This window comes from Acyrthosiphon pisum, chromosome X (genome assembly GCF_005508785.2).
Source record: "Acyrthosiphon pisum isolate AL4f chromosome X, pea_aphid_22Mar2018_4r6ur, whole genome shotgun sequence".
In the NCBI taxonomy this organism is placed as follows: Eukaryota; Metazoa; Arthropoda; class Insecta; order Hemiptera; family Aphididae; genus Acyrthosiphon; species Acyrthosiphon pisum.
In genome coordinates this window covers 3,837,006-3,860,159 of record NC_042493.1, presented here as the reverse complement: position 1 = coordinate 3,860,159, position 23,154 = coordinate 3,837,006, and the positions used below count along the sequence as shown (strand labels likewise).

General features: G+C 25.8%; 3 protein-coding genes across 5 annotated transcripts; 2 read left to right on the top strand and 1 right to left on the bottom strand.

Moving 5' to 3' along the window:
• The first annotated feature begins 1,222 nt into the window (after nt 1-1,222).
• LOC103309771 (mesoderm induction early response protein 1) lies at nt 1,223-3,941 on the top strand. 2 transcript variants are annotated; one of them, XM_029485857.1, is made up of 4 exons: nt 1,223-2,239; nt 3,085-3,118; nt 3,189-3,358; nt 3,701-3,941. In XM_029485857.1, the coding sequence occupies exons 1-4, from the start codon at nt 2,105-2,107 to the stop codon at nt 3,812-3,814; spliced, it is 453 nt and encodes a 150-aa protein (XP_029341717.1). In that variant the 5' UTR covers nt 1,223-2,104; the 3' UTR covers nt 3,815-3,941. The 2 variants fall into 2 exon arrangements, with proteins under 2 accessions (XP_029341717.1, XP_008184286.1); XM_008186064.2 differs by having other exon boundaries at nt 1,224-2,049; nt 3,701-3,840.
• Nucleotides 3,829-12,478, top strand: LOC100166229 (mesoderm induction early response protein 1). 2 transcript variants are annotated; one of them, XM_008186067.3, is made up of 9 exons: nt 3,829-3,941; nt 4,633-4,721; nt 5,246-5,321; nt 5,670-5,731; nt 5,800-6,012; nt 8,854-9,027; nt 11,396-11,505; nt 11,872-12,028; nt 12,171-12,477. In XM_008186067.3, the coding sequence occupies exons 2-9, from the start codon at nt 4,701-4,703 to the stop codon at nt 12,180-12,182; spliced, it is 825 nt and encodes a 274-aa protein (XP_008184289.1). In that variant the 5' UTR covers nt 3,829-3,941; nt 4,633-4,700; the 3' UTR covers nt 12,183-12,477. The 2 variants fall into 2 exon arrangements, with proteins under 2 accessions (XP_008184289.1, XP_029341716.1); XM_029485856.1 differs by having other exon boundaries at nt 11,872-12,478.
• A 4,219-nt stretch (nt 12,479-16,697) lies between these two features.
• Nucleotides 16,698-22,629, bottom strand: LOC100570725 (uncharacterized protein C1orf194 homolog). Its single transcript, XM_003245313.4, has 3 exons — nt 21,795-22,629; nt 18,140-18,339; nt 16,698-17,014 (listed from the first exon to the last, which is right to left on the bottom strand). The coding sequence occupies exons 1-3, from the start codon at nt 21,816-21,818 to the stop codon at nt 16,822-16,824; spliced, it is 417 nt and encodes a 138-aa protein (XP_003245361.2). The 5' UTR covers nt 21,819-22,629; the 3' UTR covers nt 16,698-16,821.
• Between the last annotated feature and the right edge of the window lie 525 nt (nt 22,630-23,154).

Genomic DNA, 23,154 nt, shown 5'->3' with positions numbered 1-23,154 from the left:
CGTAAGTATATTATTATTTAGGTAGGTACTATGCTGGTATACAAAGCTATTTGATATATCAAGTTATCATATAAATATTATACAATATTATACAATATTATCAAGTTATTTTATAGCACGGACGGGATGGCGGAAAATAAGATTTAAAGAACTTTGTACCTAAACTACCTATAACTACCAGATCAATACAATATAAACATAGTATTAAGTACCCAAGTAACAAAATAAATATTTCTGGTTTTTTAAACTCAGTATGAAAATTGTGTAATAATTAACTGCATTGTCTGTATGGCTGTATATTCATTATAACTATTATTTAATAATTTAAATTTTTTTTTATCTTATCGAAAATTTGAAAGATTTTAAATAATATAAATTATTATGCATAATAGTTTTCTACGATAGAGACAAGTAATAAAATAATATTTAAAGTACCTATAGGTGAATATTTTTATTTATTATTTTTTATAATATTATATTGTTACTACTTACTGGTAAAACTTTTAAAAACATCTCCTAATACCTAATATATTTATTAGTTTATTATCATACTTTTACGCAATACGTATCTATACGAATAATATAAAACGAACTGTTATTGATAATTTTTGCTAAGGTAAATTAAATGTTATTTAATAGGTATTTATTTTCAACATTAATTTGAGTATGATTTTTAATTTCCATTTAATAATGATCAGGTATTTAAAACTTGATTTTAAATAATTTTCGAACTTCTAAAATATAAATTGAATAGGTTCCTCTAATCTCTATAATATTTGTAATTTAATTTAATATTAATAATGTTGTAATAGTTATTGACAACGTTCTCAATATATCTATTCAATCACTTTCATTGAAAAACTATCTACTGTGAGGGTATAATATTATAAATATTGTAGTACGGGACGGTAATATTTTTGCTAGCGTCAGGGGATTACGTTTCAGCAGATTTTTTTACCCGGTAAATTTTATTCTGCGACTATTCATCTTATATATTATTTTTAACTTTATACGAGTTAATTTTCTCCAAAATAAGCATTGGAGTCGTTATAAAAGGAATATATTTTTATTCCCAACAAAACTTACTAGTACATAGTTAACATTTAATAGACATTTAGAATGACAAGTTAGTGGGGATTTTTATCAGCCAGCGGCGCGGATTGTAAGAATCTTCGACCATCATAATATAAACTACCTATTAAAGTATTAAACTAATTAGTTTATGTGGCCGAAGGTTAGAATAATATTATAATATACTCAAGAGATCAACTGCACGAGTGCACTACTACAATACTACAGCAGCTGAACATTGGTGAACATAATAATATTAAGTAATAATATGTTGTTAATATTATTATTATTATTATCATGATACAATATTACTGTTCACGGTCGTTTGCCGAGATTTTGGGAACCACCGGCGGCGACGGATCGGCCGTTCCCGTCCCACCCAGCCATCAATACGGCGGGTGTTCGATAACAATAATTTCTCCACGGTGGAGAGGATTACGCATACGACAACGACGATAGCGACAACAACAATAACAACAACAATAACAATAACAACAACAACAACAACAACAACAACAACAGCAGCAGCAGCAACAGCAACAACAACATCAACATCAACAACAAGGACGCTGACGACCGGATGACGTTATCACCCACTCGTCTACCGCCGCCGCCGCGTTATCACCCTAGCGTTTTGACCGCCATTCGACGACGACGACAAACAAGCAAACTAACTACTCCGCAGTACGATATTCACTCGCCCGGACGACAGCGCGCCAACCGCCACTCGCTAGACGACAGTGTCAGACACTCGGCGTCCGACGCAGCTCATTATATTGGTAACCATTACGCAGTGCACAAGCGCCAAGAAGAAGCCGCCGCCGCCGCAATGACGTCCCGCGACCACGGTTGTTAGTTGGCCGCCGTTTGTTTGTTTGTTTGTTTGTTTACGCCCTCGAACGGGGACACCGCTGCGGCTGACGCAATCCTGATCCAACGGCTTGCAAATCTGCCCGAACCGCCATGGCCGACGACGAGGTAAACAATAAATATTATTGTAAACAATTAATGATATACCACAGCCAGGGCTGTGATGATGGGGGTGGGTGGGCCGCGTTCCGCAATTGTTCAGTCGCGTTATTCTGTTACGATCGTTTATCCGTATACCATCTCCAATCCCGGAGCTGATCGAATGGTACACTCGCGCCAATCACCATTACCCTTGCAGGTAAGAGTGTGTACGGTGGTTAGAGGACACGACGGTGGCGAGGACGAGGTTACAATATGGAGTAGAAAAAATGTAGAAACATGAGTGCGCGCCGAGTCGGATCTGGTACTTCGGTCAAAATTTTTTTGGTGGGAATAAGTACTACACTCTACCTCACCAACCAATCCTGGTGTGGGCTGTGATTCTCAACAGGTCTCTGTGTTTGAGTTGGTGCCTGATGGTCACAGCGATACGAGTAAATAAAACCCCGGTGCTAGATGGGGTCCTTCACATACTCTGACAGATTACTGTCTTCTAAAGATTTTGCTCACTCGATCCAATGTAGCCTTATCATCCGTTCTGATAATATTTTTTCTTATACCATATAATAATATAATAATATTATTGTTTGTTTTTTCTTTCACTCCAGTTACAATTTTTTTTTATTATACTTACGTCACATTGCATCAAGTATACAACTTATGTTAGATATTTTCCATAAATGTATTAAATACATGACGTAGTATATATATGTTTCCTATAATTATGATAATTTTATTGATATTATATTTGTAATATGTTCTTGCATCGTTTATTAATATGATAAAAATAGTACTTGTTTTTTTTAACCTTAATAACATTTAAAATAGAATCATTCAATATTTTAAAATTATTTAACAAGCTTTAATTATCTATATAAGAATAAGAGCCTTATAAATATCATTGTAGAAAAACATTTATTACTCTAGTATATTACTTTAGTTAGGTAATGTGAATCATTAACGAGCATTTAGTTTAATTATTTAATTATTGTAGATTGTACTCAGTAAATTAATATCTATATTAATAAATGTTCCATTTTATAGGTTGTCGCTAAACTTGAAGAATCTCAACCAATAAGTAATGAATTTAGTTATAAATTATTAATGCAATTTTAAACACTGCATATTCATACCTATATTTTTTCTAGATGGTAATATTGATATAATAGAAGATGATGAGCCACTACCCGTTGATGATTTAAGTAAAGACAAAGATTATGAACAAGTAGATGAAGCTGATGATGAAACAACGATGGAAGAAGAAGAAGCACTTCCAGAATTGGAGGATCCTTTAAGAGAAATAAGATTCTTAGAAGAAGTAAAAAACTTATAGTATAATTCTATAGCATAATATCGTCCCCGTTCATGCAAAACACACCAAGTCCAAAAACATGAATCAGCTTTTGAAATTTTTTCAAACTTTAAATGTATACCATATGTAACCAAATTTTTTTCTTTCTTTTTTTAATTGAGTTTCCCTTAAGGGAAGTAGCTGTTAATGATTAGTTGTAAATAATATGACACTGTGAAATTTATAGCTCTTATTATTGTTAAAATACAAATTTCTAAGTCGATTTTTGGACTTGCATGAACGGGGACGATATAATTGTATTATATTATAATATTTGTTACATAATTATTATTTATCTTTTTTTCATAGGAAAGTAATATGCCGATTCATGAACTTATGGTTATGTATGGATATTCAAAAACTACTCCCCCCAGAAACCAGTACAAAAAAGAAAAAGAAAAAGAAGATGAAGAGCTCGTCTAAGAAAAGTAAAAGATAAAAAAAGAAAGGTAAAATTGTAATTTTTGATAAAATTAAAAATTTTTTTTTTGTATAATAATTATTATTTTATGTTAGAAAAAGCTTTCAACTTCATCTGATGGCGTTGCAGGTAAGACCAAAATATTAAATAATGTAGTTTGATAATCTTACCTACCAATAATTTGTCTGGTATACTTTTCAATAACATAGATTTTGTTATATTGTATTTTGAGGAAAGTATTAGAGTGAACCAAAATCTGATAAATACTCTTAAGTACTGATAAAATATAATTTCACCTTTATTCATACACAATAATTAGTATCTGAAATTATATGCATTATAAATGTATGAAATATGTAATTTGTTTACTGTGGTAAATATACCCTACGGAAAACTTCACCTTATTATAGCAAATTATATCGAAAAATAGTTATCAATTGAGTTAATCAATTACCCAAAGGGTCAACGATGAACAGTCAATATATGGATAAAAATTAATTAAAAAAATTTAATTGCAAAGTGACTATATCCTAAGTTAGGTAATAGTAAAAATGCAATACTATTTTTTTCTTCAATAAATATACAATGAATTTTTTTTAAATATTTAAATATGCATAAGAATTAAAAATGTTACAAATATGCTCAATCAAAACTTTCACACCAACTCGTTAGGCTTTAATTAAAATGTATGTCATACTTTGCTACTTTTTAAACTAATTAATAAAAATGTAAAGGCACTAATTATAATAAAAATATGTTTCTTTAAATACATTTTAATAATTTAAAAATATTATTTACCATTCAACAATTTTATTTTTAGAGAAAAAGTCTAAATCAACTGATAGGCGAAGATTAGTAGAAGAAAACACTGGCGATTCATCAAATAAAATGTCAGAAGAAACATCAAAGGTAATTTAGTTTTAAAAAAAATTAATAAATGTTAAAACCATACTATATATTTATATGACAGAGGCTATTTTTATATTATATTAATTTATTATAGTCTGAATAACATTGTATCCATTTTTATTTGTACTCTATATCCTTTGTCTTCTGAGAGAATATAAGTGGGCAAAAAGTAAATCCCCAGTCATATTATCAATTATGTATGAAGTAATATTCTCTCGGTGTACAAAAATAGCTAAGTTATTCACATCATAATTATTCAGAAAAAAATATATTTCGGTAACAATCTTAGTACCTAATAATAATTTAAATTATTTTTTTTATAAAATCCAATTAATGTTTTTTTTTAATAAATAAATGTAATTTTGCATTCCATAATTACAAGTGTTGCATACTTTTAGAGAAATTAAATCTATATACTATAATCTATACTTCATGTTTGCAAAATTCAAGAAATAACATATGATATTTTCTTGGCAATTTGAAAATCAAATCCTTGTGTTACTAGATTGTTTTGTTTGTTTTAGGAAAATGAAAGTGTCAAGGATGTTAAAGAATGTGATGAAGCATCTAAATTGTTAGACTTATACATGGCAGAACTTGGTGAGTTAAATTATGAATAGTTTAGATTCTTAGTTACTTATTACTTTGGGAGAAAAGTGTATATATTAAACTGCTATCTAACTGATTATAAATTATTGAATTTAATTATTCATAATTAATTTTAAAAAACGTATTAAATATTATAAATGTTCTATGTATTTATAGGGATTGTAGTTAAAAATAATGAAATGCTTAAATGTACAGTCTGTTATAACTGCTGTAGAAGCTAATCATTTTTAAAACTGAATAATTATTGATTTACATTTAAGAACTAATGCACTGTATTTGTCTTGAAAATATTAGTCACTCTTGTTTAAAATGGTTATAATTTAACTTATTTTTTTTCAGATCAAGTACAAAGTGAAGATGAAGATGAAGACTATAGGCCTCATTGGGAACTTCACTGGAAGGTAAGATAAAGTTGAAAATGTTTTTATTAATAATTTTATGTATTTTATAATGCATATTGTGTTTTTAGAGCGTTAATGTTGGAGTAAATTTTCAAGCTCTAGTAACAGATGGGTTATCGACATATGGTGATGTAATGCCTTATGAAAATAATGATGAACTGTTATGGGATCCAAATGTATTGGGTGAAGATTTAATTGAAGATTATTTGACAAAAATCCAGCAAATTACAAAGGCATTAAAGCCAAAATCTAAAGTTGTTGGCATTCGGGATAATGAAAAAGTAATTATTTTAAGTTATAAAAAATTATAGAAAATATTCCATTATTTGATGGCTTATTATTAGTTTTATTTTGTATCAATAAACATCATACAATATGATATCACTGATCTACAGTTCTGCAATAATGTTTTTTTGAGATTGGTGACACTTTTTTAATACAAAATATATGTTATGCCACTTATGCATTTATTCCATTTTGCCAAAAAATAAATAAAATACACTGTAAGCTTCAAATTTAATTTCTAAATGTGATATTAGGGATAATTGGCAAGACATTGTTCACACTGTTTATTATTGTGGCCTAACCGATTTAATTTAAAAATATCCTTTGATTGGCACAGAGTTAATAAAGTTATGGGTTTTATAATTAATTTAAAATATCAAGATTAATTATTTGTATTCTAAATATTTAAACTACCTATAATTTGAAATAATTTGACTTAAATATTCAGCGAACTTACATGTTTCTTTAATATTCCTTAACTTTCTTTAGACTCAGTCAAGTGGCACTAATTGGTGGCTTCTTATTCTTATTTTCATAGAATTTTTGTTCTGTTACCACATACACTTATTGTGCTAAATAGTACAGATTATGCATTTCTTAATAAGACAATAAAATGAATAAAACCTTTGGTATATAATACATTTGCGTATGAAAATTTAATTACCAACTTTACTTTTGTATGTATTTTCATATTTTCGAAGTGAAACTTCTTGCTACAGGTACCTATGAACAATATAATAATTTACTGTTCATGTAACATACACATACAATATTAATGTTTTTCTAAAAACTTTTCTTTTTTTTCTTGATAGAACTGCGCAAAAAGTTTCACTTTCCACATGTGTTCGCATGACACACACATTTTTTAAAAGTATACAATTCGGTGGCAGTAAAAAAAGCATTATAATAAAATTAAATAGATATTAGATACCATCGCTGTAGACATAAACAAACTCCATTACGATCACAGTACCACAGATATACTACAATTTATATATATATATATATATATGTTACCGTCAATGATGTAAATTAGTTAATAACGTAAATGCCTAGTTAATATTATAAATTCCTAACATTGGTAGCTGATATTGTCAATGCCTAGGAATTAACTGACAATATAGGCAAGGTTGTAAAATTCAAATATTTTATAATTTCATTAGTAATAATAATAATAATATTATTATTAAATATTTATTAATCAACTATTATATTCTTGAATATTAGATACCTATAATATCAGAATTTTCTTGCTCTCCACTGCCATCACCCTTAATTTCAAGTTCTTTGGTGTTTTCATTTTGATTTTTTAATACATTTTCAACATTTGTTGAAGCTAATCCAATTTTTGCAGGACAGCCAAACATGGCTTCATAAGAAGAATGACCTATTTCTTTATCAATTTTACAACGTAAGAACATTTCTAATCCAACCAACAAATAAATGATTTTATATTTTTATCAATTATGCCTGAAAAAGCCCAGAGTTATTGTCATTACCTAGGAAATATTTCTAAATGCATCATTGACTGATAATAACAGACATTAACGATATCTCCCAGTCAATATCATGTACTGCCTAATTTTATTGGAAATATCGTTATTGACTAGTCATTAATATTAATTCCTTAATTTACATCATTGACGCTAACATATATATATACTTTTATTTTTGTTTATTTGTGATTTCCACAAACCGCTAAAAGAAAAAAAATAAAACAATTTAAAATGCTTACAACAAAACACAAAAACATTTCAATCATAATAAAAAATATTTGAAACAAAACCACTTATTAAAAACATTTTAGACTAGTGTTTTCAATATATTTAACCCTGATGTTGATAATATATTTCATTTAAATTATTAACATGACCAATGGCAACCAGTTTTCACACATATCAGATCTTTCTTTTTAATTTTTAAGTAATAATATACTAACATAATACAACAAGTTTAATAAACTTATATATAATATTTAAATAATATTGTATAATACATTTATACATTTTTAGAATTTAGAATATATTATATAGCATTGTTGTGTATATATTTTAAATTTGTTGTGCACTTTGTTTCTATTTTAGCTTTTTAAACTTCCAAAACCCAACAAAGTTTATAGTGAATAAATGCATAAATAATTTCTTATATTTGAAGGATATAATATTTTAGAAAATAATTTTTATCTTCATGAATTGTGTTTGTATTTGTTAAATTGATATTTTAAAACAAATGATTAATATGCAAATTCATCATTTATAAATCTGTATATTGATGGACATTTTTTTTTTTTTTGTATCATTTATATTAATAATATAGTTATTAGTTTTTATATAAATTATTTTATTTTATTGTTTCTTTAATATTGTTTAATTTATGTTAGTATTATAATTAGGATTACTTAATTGAATTCTATCCATAAATATCAAAAATTTTGTAATATTGAACAATGAAATGGTTTGTTATACATGTTAGTTAGTCTTATTGAGTAATATTTAAAAAAAATACTGTGATAGTATAACCTTCATAAACACTTTCTTTTTAAACTATACTTTAAACGTCTATTTGCTCTCAAACATTGTTTTAAATTTAACTGTTCAGATTTTAACCAAAAGTCAATGTTCAGTGTTTAATATCAATTAAACGGAAGTATACAATATTTTTTAATAGGTCATATCAGCTATTATATTTTTGTGCACATATTTTAAGGTGTTCAATACATAAGAGCATATTATTTTAAGCTTTTAATATTTAGTGCTACAAATTCAGACTTACTTAATACTAAATAACTCATAACATTTATATTTTCATTATAAACTAATAAATGTTTTTATTGGCAGGCACTTTACTTGTTAGTTCAATGTGGTCATGATGTAGCCGAAGCTCTAAGAAGAATGTCATTAAATGTAGTACCTTTGGAGAAATCATTAAGTGTCTGGTCAGAAGATGAAACATTGAAGTTTGAGATGGGATTACTGATAAGCGGAAAGAATTTCCATGCCATACAAAAAGAGGTATTTTGCAATTTAAAAATTGTATTTATTTCAATAATGGTTATGGCTATTTAAAAAAGTTTTTTTCATACATGGATTCGTTAAGCAGCTCGCCTCTCTTTTTTCTTCAATAAAGCAGTTATTAATTATCTGGTTTTTGGTATTTTCAAATATACTTCAAGACTATAGTTTTAAATTCTTGTACTTTTTGTACTACTCAAGAAATGTCCTCTAGGTAGGGCTTAAATTAAAAAATATAACTTTTTGCGTTTTCGGATATTTAAAAATTATAAAATTTTAATATTTATCATTATTGTACTACGTTTGAAAGTTTATTTGATTTCTTCCGCTTTATCATTTTATATTTTTAAACGTTATTTTAATTTTTTGTTCTCTGTTTATTTTTTATTTTTTTTAGTAAATTTATTGTTATTTTCGGTATATATAGGTAATTAACCGCGCTGTAATCTAACAAATATCAAATCAGTAGAATTTGTTGTCCAGGATAGGTTATTTTCAATCATCCTAGGGTTTTTAGTGAGTAGCTATAGCAACAAAGTTAGAAGTTTAGGTATCAAATATTGCTTAAATATGATGGCATGAATGAAAGAATAATATTATTAAGTGACGACATAAAAAAAAATGAACAAACGTTATTTCGACTAACGTTATTTGCAATCGTTTATGTTACTTAATAGGTATACGTTTATTGTTTGTTTTTAATCATTAATTATGATTAATGATATTAGATTTTTTTCGTTGATTTTTTTGTAATTTGTTTTGAAGCCCTGCCTCTGTGGTGGATACAAACTTCTGTTTTTCAAATGTTTCCTTTTATACTGTAACATTTAAGTGAATAATTATTCTAAAAATGTTTGTATCAAAATCAAAATCAAAATCAAAACAAAATTTGAATGAATAGTTTAGGAGTTATTTAAATGTGTCCTAAGGATAATAAGTTCATAATAATGGGTTTGGATTGATTGTTTGGAAGATATTAATATTTCAATATTTATAATTAGTAATAATGGTCTAAGTAAAATAAATACTCGAAACAATTACATACATTTTGTAACTATTGTAAAACAATTTTTTAGGACTTAAGTATTCATCCCTAGTTTAAATATTGTAATAACTGAGAAACTACTCATTCATTGTATTTTTCATTTGTATTTGATACATCAACATTTTACAAAAAAATTATCAACAAAATAAATTTTACAGGTATAAAGAAGGTATAAGGTTCCAATTCAAAAAAGTTTTCAAAAACAGTAGTTTTTATCTCAACACAGCACACTTCTTAAGTAGTTCAAAATAACCCCAGCATTAGAAAATATGGTCTGTAAGAATATTTATGAATTCCAAAAAACAGAATTTGTATAAATTCATTATTTAAGGGGATTGGAAATGGCGATTTTCTGTTCTTGTCTTACACACGTGCAACATTGGATTATAGATGTGTTCTTTTTCCAACATACCAATTAATCTAGTGAAGCGATAAGAATTCTGAAAATAGATTTAAATTTGTCGTCAAGTTTACTTGATATTGACTTTCCCACATTTTTGATATCATCCCCCAAAATAATAAAAACGATATATTAAAAAGAGTAATTAAATATTTACATATTTCAATTTTTGGAGAAGTTTAAATCAAAAAATCAAAATGGGGTTTTAGCGTGCTTATTGAACCGTGACAACATATATGAATTTACCAACTATTATTAGTTTTCCTTCATTGGCCTTGCACCTGAATTAACCCAAACCCCTAACACTCCTAAACACCTGAAACTCATATGACCTGAATAATTTTGTTTACAAAACACCTGTATTAACCAGAACACAAATAAATCATTGGGATTAACCCGAAACCTAAATAATGTTCAGTTTGATTGTCATGCAATTCATTTTTCAAACTTTATTAATTAATTAAAATATTATTATTTTTTTTTTTTTCACATAGAAATTATAATTTAGGTACCATGTTTTATATTTTTAATTTTTTTATACCATATTTCAAGTGCATATTTTTTTTTTCTTTAAATGTATAAAACACATACATAATTTGAGGTTTTTAAATGCTAGACGTCCTCAGCTCTAATAATAATCTGTATTGAGTGATTAATAAAGGTATAATATTAAACCGAGAGTTAAATTTTAATTAAAAAATATTTTAACATAGGTACTATACTTCATTCAACTTAAGGGGAATATCCGTTAATTTTTTTTTTTTGATTTAGTCATTAAATTGAGAATACCTATAGTTGAAACTAGGTTTAAAGTGTTATATTTTATTATATGATAAGTATTTGTATAATACTTAAAGATAATTTATAGTATTAAATAATAGCGTACAATTATATATACATTAAAATTAATTATTTAATTTAAGGTTAAAACTAGATCAGTAGCAGAGTTGGTTCATTTTTATTATTTCTGGAAAAAAAGTGATAGGCATGATCAATTCGAAAGAAAGCAAGTTTCAATGCGTCCAGAAATGAAGTAAGATAATATAATTAATTATTACCACTAGTTTATTTAGTTATTAGAAATAATTAATTTAAACATTAAAGTATTGTTTATTTTTTCAGAGTATAGTTCTTTAATATTATTTTTAAATCATCATGTGTTTTTATTTCACAATTATAGGTTATTAATTATTCATTATGAGTTAACCAATTACATTTTTTCATTATATTTAATCCAAACATTAAATTAAAAAATTTCAGAATATTCGTGAATATTTTCGTTGTAATAAATTTAAATATGCCTACTAATGAATATTTAAAATATAACCTATACATCAATAATTTAATTTATAATTTGATTTTTAATTAACATCGAATATTAATATTATTTAAATTACAGGCAGTGGCAACATTGGGAATCTGAAGAAGATCAAGATAGTGATTTTGATACAAGTATGTTTCCAGATAATAGTCACGATGATAGTGAGGATAGCTTGAACGCTGCTGAAAATAAGGCACAAATGAAATGTTTAATTTATGCTGATCGCAAAAGACAAGTACGAAAAAAAGCTACAAATAATGCTTGTAGCAATACTAATACTAGTACTAACACTAACTAACATTCAGTGCACCCCTTCAGGTACACTTATAAGCCATGAAATATTAAACTATAGCGAATATTTTACTTCCCTTTTCCAGATTGAGAATTAATAATTCATCCAAAAATTGTGTTATATCGTCAAATTTAATACAATGTAATATTTCTTCATGATTACATAATGCCTGACACTCGGAAACAGTTTGAGAAATCCACAGATAATGCATAATTACCCGTTCAAGTTACATTTGGAAATAAATACTTCAATAATAGTTATTCTCAAATATCAGATTAACTTAAGTTTTCATCACAATGATATTTTAATTTCAGCTATGGTGATACAGGTTTGCATAAAATACAAAGTTGATCTTAGAGCATTATATAATTAACATATATTTATATATATAAAATATATAGTATCTTAAATATTAAATTAATATTACAAGTATAAGTAAGAATTTTAATTTAAAAAAAATAATAATTTAAGATAAGAAGTTATAATAGTTATTATAAGTGATATTTAAAGATTTGTTTTAACCCATATGATGACCTAAATTAAAAATTTAAATTAAACTATATGCATTCATATATATTTATAATATTTCGGACAAAGAAAAGACTGAATTTTAAATAGCATATTTCCAAAATTTTATCCAAGTATTAAAAATATTCCGAACAGCTATACATAATATGATTAAAATTTCTTAAATTACATATTACATATTTCTAAGCTATTATTACATAATTTATAATAAGTTGATTAGTATATGAGTTCCTTGAAAGTCTTTATAACAAAAGTAAATAAATATATATTTGTTTTAATTACAATAAAATCAAATATATTATATCTATATGATAAAGTTATAAGTTCTCAATCTTTTTTTTTCACTAATTACACTCCAACAGTACTATATATTTATACCACACACCGGTTGAGAATCAATGTACTTAATCTATACATACAATGTAGATTGAGTATGTTTTAAATCATTTAATTTATTTGTATTTAAAATTTTAAAATTAATGTTTTGGAAAAATTTTTAAAAGAACACTCAATAATTAATGTTAATTTTTAAGTTAAAGATCTGATCTTCAATTCAAATGTATTATTCATTTCTATACCTATCTATACAATTTCTACTAGAAAAGTACGAATGTTATAATCATAGAGATTTTGAAATAAGTCTTACATAAATGTTTTTTCTATATTATGATTTAAATAAATATAACAATATTTTAAATAATAGACTTATAAATTAAACAAAAATTTAATATTCCTATTTGATTTAATTCTTGTTAATATTATTGGTTTAGACATTCCTTTTTTATAACTTAATTAATACTATGTACTTATTAATTAGTAAATAGTGACATTTATTTCTTTTTATGTGCAAAATATTACTTAAAATGTAATATTTATAAGTACATAGTATTTATATTAAGTAATCATATTTACAAATAATCACAGTAACCAACTTAATTTAATAAGAGCTATGGCATATAGATTATATTATCCTATCTTAAATTAATATGCTTAGCTCTGAAAGTGATCTGAATAAAAATATTTTGAAAACATTGTCCTTTAAAAATTCTGTATAACCTCCTCTATAAATTAAACAACATTCATAAAAAAAAAAATTGTTCAAGATATGTATGAAATTAATATACTTAACTTTATTTTGAGTGTAAATCTTAGTCATTATAAAAAAAAAAATTATATATATATAATACAATTTGTGTAGGTAACAATTATAATGCTTATAATATATATATTCCCTATGCCATAACCCAAAATAAATGTTTAAGATTTTATAAAACAATAGGCATAACATTTTACATTTAAAATACTTTAATTTTTTTTCATGTTGCAATTCCCAATTATTTTAGAAACTATTAAGTCTAAACTAAGCAATTTAATTTTGCTTTTTAAAATGCTATTAAGTCTTTAATTAGTTTCTAAATATACTGTTTAAATAGTTGGAAAAAAATTGGTTTAAATGATATGGATATTAAAACCACAAAGATTTTAAAATCTATTTTAAAATAATGATTTTAAGCTTTGTTTTTTTCTCCTATAGTACACTATAGTACGCTCACTTAAAATATTCTTAAATATGAGTTTCATTCTCAATTTTTGAAAGAAATATAAAAATGAATATTGCTAAAATTATGTTTATCATGCCAAGTAGAATAAAAATGTTATCATTATAGTATTTAAAATTCTAGGATTTACTTGTCATTTAATTATTTTGATGACAATATAATTATATTATAGTTAATAAATTATTGGTGTTATGTTACAAATTGCTTTATCTGTATATTAGTTTATATCTTTTTTTACAAGTAATTCTAATCTATAGATATTTGTATCAAATATTATTACATAATTACAGTTGTATATGAGGTTACTATTTATACAGATATATGTGAAAAATATAATTTAGTTTAAAGGTTTTAGAAATTATACTATATACGATTTAAATTGTTTGCCTTTACGATAATATTTTTAGTATTTTTAGTCATGAATTGTATTCAAATAGACTTGATAAATATTTTTTTTTACCATTTATTTAATATTTATACGTCTCACGAATTAAGAATAAATGAATATCACATTTTTATTTCATGTTTCATGTTATCATTACCTGATGAGTAATATTCAATATTTTATGTATAATTAAATATTTTTATAGACACAAGTAAAAATATTTAACTAAATAATTCTAAATGGTATTTTGAACAATAATTCATATGTCAAATATTATATTTTAATGATAAAAATTTATCTGTTCATAATTTGAATGTGCTAGAAAATCTTAAATACTTTAAAGTTTAAACTATGTAACAATATCAATTTATTATTGTTAAAGTTATGTGTAACAGTGTACAATTTCATAAATTCAACAACAAAGCAAATTTTTGAAGAATATGTAGGTTAAAACTATAGTCTATTCCACGAGAGAATTATCATTTTTCATGCATCACGAATTATTCGATTGATGCGTTAAGAACCACGTGATCACGTTAACACAGGGAAGTTGGCGCGGCCCCGACGAGAATTGGTTGGTCGACTGATTACTCTCTCGTGGAATAGACTATATATGAACAACTTAAATTTAAATTTTATACTCTTGGTTTTGACTGCGATTTAATATATAAAATTTCAAGAAAAGTAAAATTTAATAATTAATCTTAATTCGTGATGACGATTTTATCATTGTCCTGTCTAGCGTATAAATGTCAAAATTAGAATTTTAAATTTATAAAATACATGTATATAATAATATATATTTATAAGTTTTAAAATCAATTATTTTAGGCGATTATAATAAGTGTTACTCATTTAAGTTTTAAAATGCTGTTTATTTTTATCATTGTATTCACTGACAATCCTGGTTGAGTAATTAAAGTCAGGCCAATTATATAGTTTAGTATTGAAAACATCTACAGTAAAAGCCATGTATGATGAATTGATAATATTAATGTTATAAATGCTAGCTTAATTGTTGAGTTGTACCAACCAATATCATGTATGAATATAATATGTACAAATTGATTTCAATTGAGCTAACTGATGTAATTATAATAGATTTAAACTGTATTTATTATCAAAAGTGTTGTTGTTTAACTTAAATTTTATGCATATGTTTCATAAAATAATTTTATTCCATCATAATATTTTAAAAATTAATTTACTATGAGATAATACCTATCTAGTTATATAAAACAAACACTAAATGCTTAGTACCTGCTACATGTTCCTTTTTTTTCTACTCTCCAGTTATAGTTAATGATTCACTGTGCATACTTTGATTCAATTGTTGGATTTTTATTACTGTTTTTGTTATACTTAATAAAATATGCATTATAAAAATACTGAAAATTCAATCATAGCATGTATGTACAAGTTTTTGCTGTACTAAAGATGGGTAATCTTCAGTATAATAACGAGATGAAATTTTAAATACTAGATTCATAAACAATTTAATAAAATTGTATTGTATAATAAAAAATAATTTTCCTTTTTCATATTTAAAAATATATATTATCAATCATCCAATATGTTTATAATGTTACCTACCTCATCTGTTTTAATTATTATTTTTTTTTTGTGTTACATCAGATAATATATTTAAAAACAGTTTAGCCAAAATCAAATTATTTATTGAATATTTTATCATCCTAAACTTATCTTGCCGTCCTTATGACTGGATGATTGATATTTTACAATGTGTAAGTTTATTTTTATTGCAGAGTAATATTGTATTTACTAAGCTCTGCCACTATAGCTACTAAATTAATTATTCAATATCTATTTTATATAAATACAGACATTGTGTTTAATATTTATTTTTATCTATTTTATTTAGAAATTACATATATGAATATTAATAATATTATGATTGTATTTTAACGCCATAGATAAAACCAATGAAATATTGAATTATATAATAATATTAACAATATACCTGTAAAATTGTTTTCAGTAACAAATTGTATATTGTATTTATTTAAAAAAAAAAAATGATTATATGTATTGGAGTATACTTAAATATATGTTTGTAATCTCCAAATTTAATGTATTGCTATTTATTTTAAACTATAAATGTCATATTATTATGTAATTGATACTACATTTCAGATATAGAATTATATATATATATTAACAGTGTTGGTTATTTCTTAGTATAATTTTGATCGACAATGAATAAGTTGAAAAGATCCTTTCTAATGCTTATCTGAAAATGTATTTTAATAATTGTAAAAAGTACCATCTTCTTTTCTTGAATATCCATGGTTAGTTTGTGAAATATGACTGCCAACTAATCCAAGTTTAATACTATTGATGTCTTTTCTTTCACCAATCAGTCCACCCATTTTCAGTGGATGGTTTCTGAACAGCTTTTCCACTTTATGATCTGATCGAATATTATTCAATTGTTTTCTTCAACCCAAAATTTATTTATTAGTTGTATAATATAATAATTAATTTTGAAAACTTTCAGCATTGATAAAACTGACTTGACAGACCACTTTTAGTCATGCACGAAGTACGTACCTTGTTTTCTTTATCTCTATTATTTGTTTAATGTGTTATGTTAGGGTTTTACTTGTTTCCATATTTAGTATTGACCGAAAAGATACTACTGTTAATTATCTTATAATATATTAATTAAACTTTCTTCAGAATTTTAAACATATTAGTAGGTACATATAAAATTATAATTGAATGTATTAGTTGAATAATGAATAGGTAAATAAAAAAGTTATTTTATCCACACCCGTTAACTTTTTGCTCGTCTCTGGTTTCTAAAATATGTTCTAGGATATAATAAATTTCTGAATTATTTATATATTTATCTTAAAGATACCATATTGTATAATATACCGTTCCTGAAACCGTATCATTTTAGCAGCGTGTTATGTAATTTAATATAGGTATTTAATTGTGTTATGATTTTGGTAAATACCTACTGCAGCATAATAATATATTATACTAACCCACCTATTATTATTATTGAAGTAAAACTTTTTAATTGAGGGTAAGAAAAATAAAAGATTATCGCCTGTCACGACACTATGGTTTCTGTGATATTAAATAATAATCTTTGTCTTATCTTTGTATGTAATAACAATATTAAATTAATTTCAAATGAAAATGTAATTTTTTTTAATTATTCTAATACAAACCTATTTCGACCGTGACGGGTGATAATTTTTCTTTTTTTTTATACCCTCTATAAAGAAGTTTCACTTTTTCCGGGCGTACTTGCAACAGGTAACTTTTTTATTTTATCATTTTTATAACTGAGATGCATACTTTTTTTTTGCATGGGGGGATGCGGGATGTTTTAAATATTGCCTTCTAATCACAGTATTTATACAGAAAAAAAAAGCAGGTAAATAAAAATAAAACCGTCAATTTATTCATTTTTAAAATAATTGCATTGAAAAAATAGTTTTTATTGTATCATTTTTTTTACTTTGTATACCTTAAGTTAAAATACACTCTCTGGATTATTGTTACATATTTACATAATATAAAGGTATTTTATGATAATTTTCTTACTTCAAACACAGTATAAAGGTTTCTTTTTGCATGCACACCTCGTTGGTCCTAGGGAATGTCAGCCCTGAATGACTATAAACAGACAGTAAGGCTGTGTCCAGACTGTCGTTGACCACGTCCACCTGGGGAACCCATTGCACACATCGGTGTTCACTTGCCACTGTGTGTTTCTTGTGCAATTCTGTGTGGTGCTTTTTCGGCTGCAATATTATGTTTATAATTCAAATATGTACATATTTATAAGATAAGGAGGTACACATTGGCATATCTCAATATCTGATACTTGCAATCTATGGTCAGAAATTGACTTTATTTTCACAATTGAAGGGATCAATGGATAAAGGTGTTAACTGACATTTTTTCAAAAATGCATTTTATTGCATGAATAAAGGTGTTATAATGTTATAAACGATAGTTATATCACTATTTGATAAGGTTTTATTTAGTAGTTACCACTAATAGTTATGGTTACCTACGTGTTATAAGAAGAATTAATCATTAGTTGTAGTGCATAAACGTGTATGTTAACTTGAACAATTTCAAAAATGTTAGTTAACACCTTTATCCATTGACCCCTTCAATTGATAAATGTCTAATTTTTTGCCAGTCAATCAAATATATTTATGTTCCTAATGTGTAATCCAAATATGGGTTATGGGAAAAAGAAAGGTAGGTAGAATTCTATAGATTTTGAAATGTATCACTGATAAAAGAAGAAATATTCTAAAACAGCTATTGCCTATTAAGATAGTAATAATCTGAAAATGAACAATTATCATTTTATAGGGTCTAGGGAAATAATTAATTAATTTTAGTCAATAGTAAAGCTTGCAAAATATATATAAATTGCAAAAAAAATATACTAGTCAATTATTTGTGAAATTAAAAATAATTGAATCATACCTTTTTCTAATATTGTGGTTTACAAATATTAAAAGACCCAATACTTCCATCGATTTTGTATTCTTAAAAATATTGTACATAATAAGTAAACGTTACCAATGAGTTTTAGACAAATCTCCACAGCATTTAAATCCAATTCATTTTCGGTACTTTTTTACAGATCTATTGAATAATACAATTTAAACTAGAATGTATGGGAAAGATTGATTTTTAAGGGATTTAATATAGGCAATCTTAGTGACAAAACGATGTCGGTGGAAATCGGGTAAAATTATTAAAGGGGCTAACGACTTAAAATACATAAATACGATAAAAATCCAGTAGCCCAATCGCATCCATCATCATGGTTTGTGGTGGGATTTCTTACGTATTTAAATTAATTTTTTAAGTTTAGGTATGCTATACTGAGTGGTTGTTCACCTAACCTTATCTAAGTATACTATGATAATGGCGTATCAATCAATTGCGACATAAAAATCTTGTAAAATGTAAAAAATTATTAAATCCATTAAAGATAAGTTATCGTTACCCTTTACATGGGTCCATCTCTAACTCACCCTAACGTACTACTTGTTCAGCCCATTCCCTAAGAAAAATTTCGAATTGCACATTTGCACCAATGGGCGGACCGAACAAATTTTCTTCAAATCTATGACCTATACATATACTTTTGTCAAAAAGGGATTTTTAATTGTTAAACCTATGAATAATTCAGTGCCAGAAATCGACAACAACGTTTATCTTAGGTACTTATTTACTGCAGCAAAACAGGTGGGCGCATAAAATATTGATCTTCAAAGTACATACTCCAATGACAAGCATCGATATTTGAGCAATAAATATCCAGCAACATAGAAAATTTACTGAGCACTAGACCGAAAGGGTATTCGTTTAGTATGTGACCTACCGAGACGATTATCTATATTATGTATGGGTACCAATCTATTAATAGGCATATACATTTTTTTAAAATTTTAAGTGATATTGCTAAACATTTTTTATAGTACCTAAGATAATTTAAGTAATTAATTTTTTTGAATAATTTTGACATTACTGTAGGTAATAGGTAGGTTTATAATATTTATATATTTTAATATTCAATATTCATACATTTTTATTGTTTACTGATATTTTGTTTAATTGATTTTCACATTATTAAATCTAATCCTGTATTGGCTTATATTTTTATTACTAATTAATTAATAATAATAAAATAACATAATTTTATGATTTTTACTTTGACTAAAAACGCCAATACGCTGTCTGGTAGGTCACATACTAAACAAATTGTCCTCGAAGTGGGTAAGTCTTGTTCGATATTATCTTTCTGCCAAATAATTATTTTAAGTCTAAATTAAATAAACCAATGTTTTTTACTGTTTTCACTTATTTTAATATTTGTTAATTCATAGTTAGATAGTATTTCTAGTGTACAAATATAAACACAACATTTTTATTAAAAAGGATGTACCTACGATCAATTTTGAACTGTTTATATTTAACAGAACATTTTAAACAATCCATAGTAATACACTAATACCTATATAGGTACTCATTTATCTATGTAGGTATATATTTTAAATTATAATAAACATTTTATTATCGTTAACAAGAAATTAACAATATTAACTTATTACGATAACTGCGTATACTGTATAGGAAGTAAAAATCTGTGTTACACGATTGTGAACGATTATCGGCGGATTAAAGATATTGTATAGATAGATAATCTAAAATTCAAACGAATGCGAACGATTTTTTGAGCTACATTGTCAATTGTAATTTTTCATATAGGTAGTTGTGTATAGAGTTTTCCATAACACTATTAATAGGTACTGGTAACTTTATGAAACACTTGTAAGTAGGTAGTAATAATTTTGATTTTCGATGTTAAAGGAAAAATCATGACAATGATCAAATCGATTGAAAACAATACAACTAAAAGTGGTAAAATAAGATTTTGAACATAATAATAGGTATTTACGCACCATGATCTGTTACAAAGAACTTAAACAAACTTTAATAGGATACGATGTGGTATCTAAGAATAATTGGCAACAAGTAGGTAAGTACTTAGGTATTTAATAAACAAAATTAAACATTGAGAGTAAAGTAGGTAATGATAATATTTTGATATATATTATTTATTTATACTATCTAAATTATCTATAAGATTGAAGTTTATTAATATTTTTTTACAATAACCAAATGTTTTAACTTATTGCCAATAAATCTTATTTTCTAATGATAATCGTCCAACCTATCAGAAGGTAATATTATGATAATGATACATGCATGACTGGTGTGAAGGTATGATTTATGAGTATAGTTAAGTATAACATAATATGTATAGGTGTAGCTTAATATAATATATCTATGGTTATACAAATACCTAATAATGTTAGAAAATTTCAAAGTACATTTAATTTTACCTATCTACAGTTTTCATGCATTTTTTTGGAATAATACTATAAATACGATGTACCTACCCGAAATATCTAATAAATGACCTTTTTATAGTATCTACATATAATCTAACAAACTACTATAATATTGTACCTACTATGGGCATGAAGAAAATCATTATTTCGAGTCATACAATTTTTATTTTCTATTTGATCTTTTTATCGTCACTTGACCTATGAGAAAGGTTTGTGGTTATTTATGGTTATTGTGCCAACGACATTTTTAGCTTCACCGATAAATCGTAATACATTAATAATAATATTTTACTCAAACGAATCGCACGTACCGGCTGCAGCTGCTCCTCGTCCATCGCTCAAACGGAAAATATATCTAATTATACACGATAATGTTATTATATGTATTTACTTAATAAAATATTGTGTACAGTTTATTAGCTTTGCGAAGCTTATTTATTTAGAATTTCTTTTTTTTTTTATATTAAATTGTCGGAGACATGCGCACGTGCGTATAATCACGATGACAATACCTACCTAGTAACACACATAATTTATAATATAGTACCTAATACACTACCGACCTATATACGAACAGCGATGACTATGACGACGGCGACGACAACGATATTATTATAATGTCGCAAGTCGCGGCTTTTGTGGTTCTCTAAAGGAATGGGCGAATGCAAATGCGGTGGTTTGTTGCCAAGGTGACACTATATATTTTATTATACCTATTACAATAAATTGTATGTATTTTGCCCGTTAGGCCGTTTGTGTGTATGATATTATGTACCCGCAGGAAACCTATATATATACCAATTTATCTTTTATATTTACAAAGGCGTATTATTATTGGTGTATACAGAGTGATCCTTTAACTTAAATACCTACAGAGTAATACCTATTCTTTAACTTAAATAATGCATTTATTAAAATTATAATTTTATAAATTTTAAAAGACCATAAATCAATCGGGTATTTAATATACCATACATATATACATACCTACCTATAGTGTAAATGCTATTTATGTACAGGAGTAAAAGGACTATGACGTGCTGTATCAAAACCAACTACTCTTTTTTTCTGTACATTTTAAAGCATAGGTAATAATATTACTTTTCTTAATTTTAAAGCAGTTTCGGAGATACTAAACTTTAAAAACAATCGGGTAGTCTATGATAATTTGAAAATTATAGTAATTTTAGCCGCTGCTAATTTATGACTGTCAAAATTCAAAATTCTCCGAGTATAAAAAGTAGGCATACTTTACTGAATATTACATATTTACATCTAATTTATATTTTATATGTGAAACTATTACGGCATTACTAAGGAATATTGTCCTTATTAGGTACATAAAGTTTAATAATCCTGAAATCAATATAGTTCAAATTTTGATTTAGACGCATCAATATTTTCAACAAAAATCGTGTATCTAATTATACTTAACCATTTACAGTAAAAAAGGGTGGTACTCATTTGAAAAAATGAAATGTGTATCACCGCAGAATACTAAATATAAAATATTATAAACAATTTAAGTACCTATCAGAACATTTGAGTTATGGACGAATACGAATAAAGGCTTAGAACTTAAAAAAATCATCATTTGATTAAAATATGCATTATTAACGCCTAGGTAACGGATAAAAATTTGACTGACCTTGCTTGGTATAGGTAGTAGGT

Coding starts and splice junctions, on each gene's coding strand:
- LOC103309771 (XM_029485857.1), top strand. CDS start 2,105: ATGATGGGGGTGGGTGGGCCGCGTTCCGCAATTGTTCAGTCGCGTTAT. Junction 3,119..3,188: donor TGAAGAATCTCAACCAATAA/GTAATGAATTTA, acceptor TATTTTTTCTAG/ATGGTAATATTGATATAATA. Junction 3,359..3,700: donor AAATAAGATTCTTAGAAGAA/GTAAAAAACTTA, acceptor TTTTTTTCATAG/GAAAGTAATATGCCGATTCA.
- LOC100166229 (XM_029485856.1), top strand. CDS start 4,701: ATGTCAGAAGAAACATCAAAG. Junction 9,028..11,395: donor TCCATGCCATACAAAAAGAG/GTATTTTGCAAT, acceptor ATTTAATTTAAG/GTTAAAACTAGATCAGTAGC. Junction 11,506..11,871: donor TCAATGCGTCCAGAAATGAA/GTAAGATAATAT, acceptor TTTAAATTACAG/GCAGTGGCAACATTGGGAAT.
- LOC100570725 (XM_003245313.4), bottom strand. CDS start 21,818: ATGGACGAGGAGCAGCTGCAGCCG. Junction 18,340..21,794: donor ACGAGGAGCAGCTGCAGCCG/GTACGTGCGATT, acceptor ATAATATTGCAG/CCGAAAAAGCACCACACAGA. Junction 17,015..18,139: donor ACCTTTATACTGTGTTTGAA/GTAAGAAAATTA, acceptor TTTGGGTTGAAG/AAAACAATTGAATAATATTC.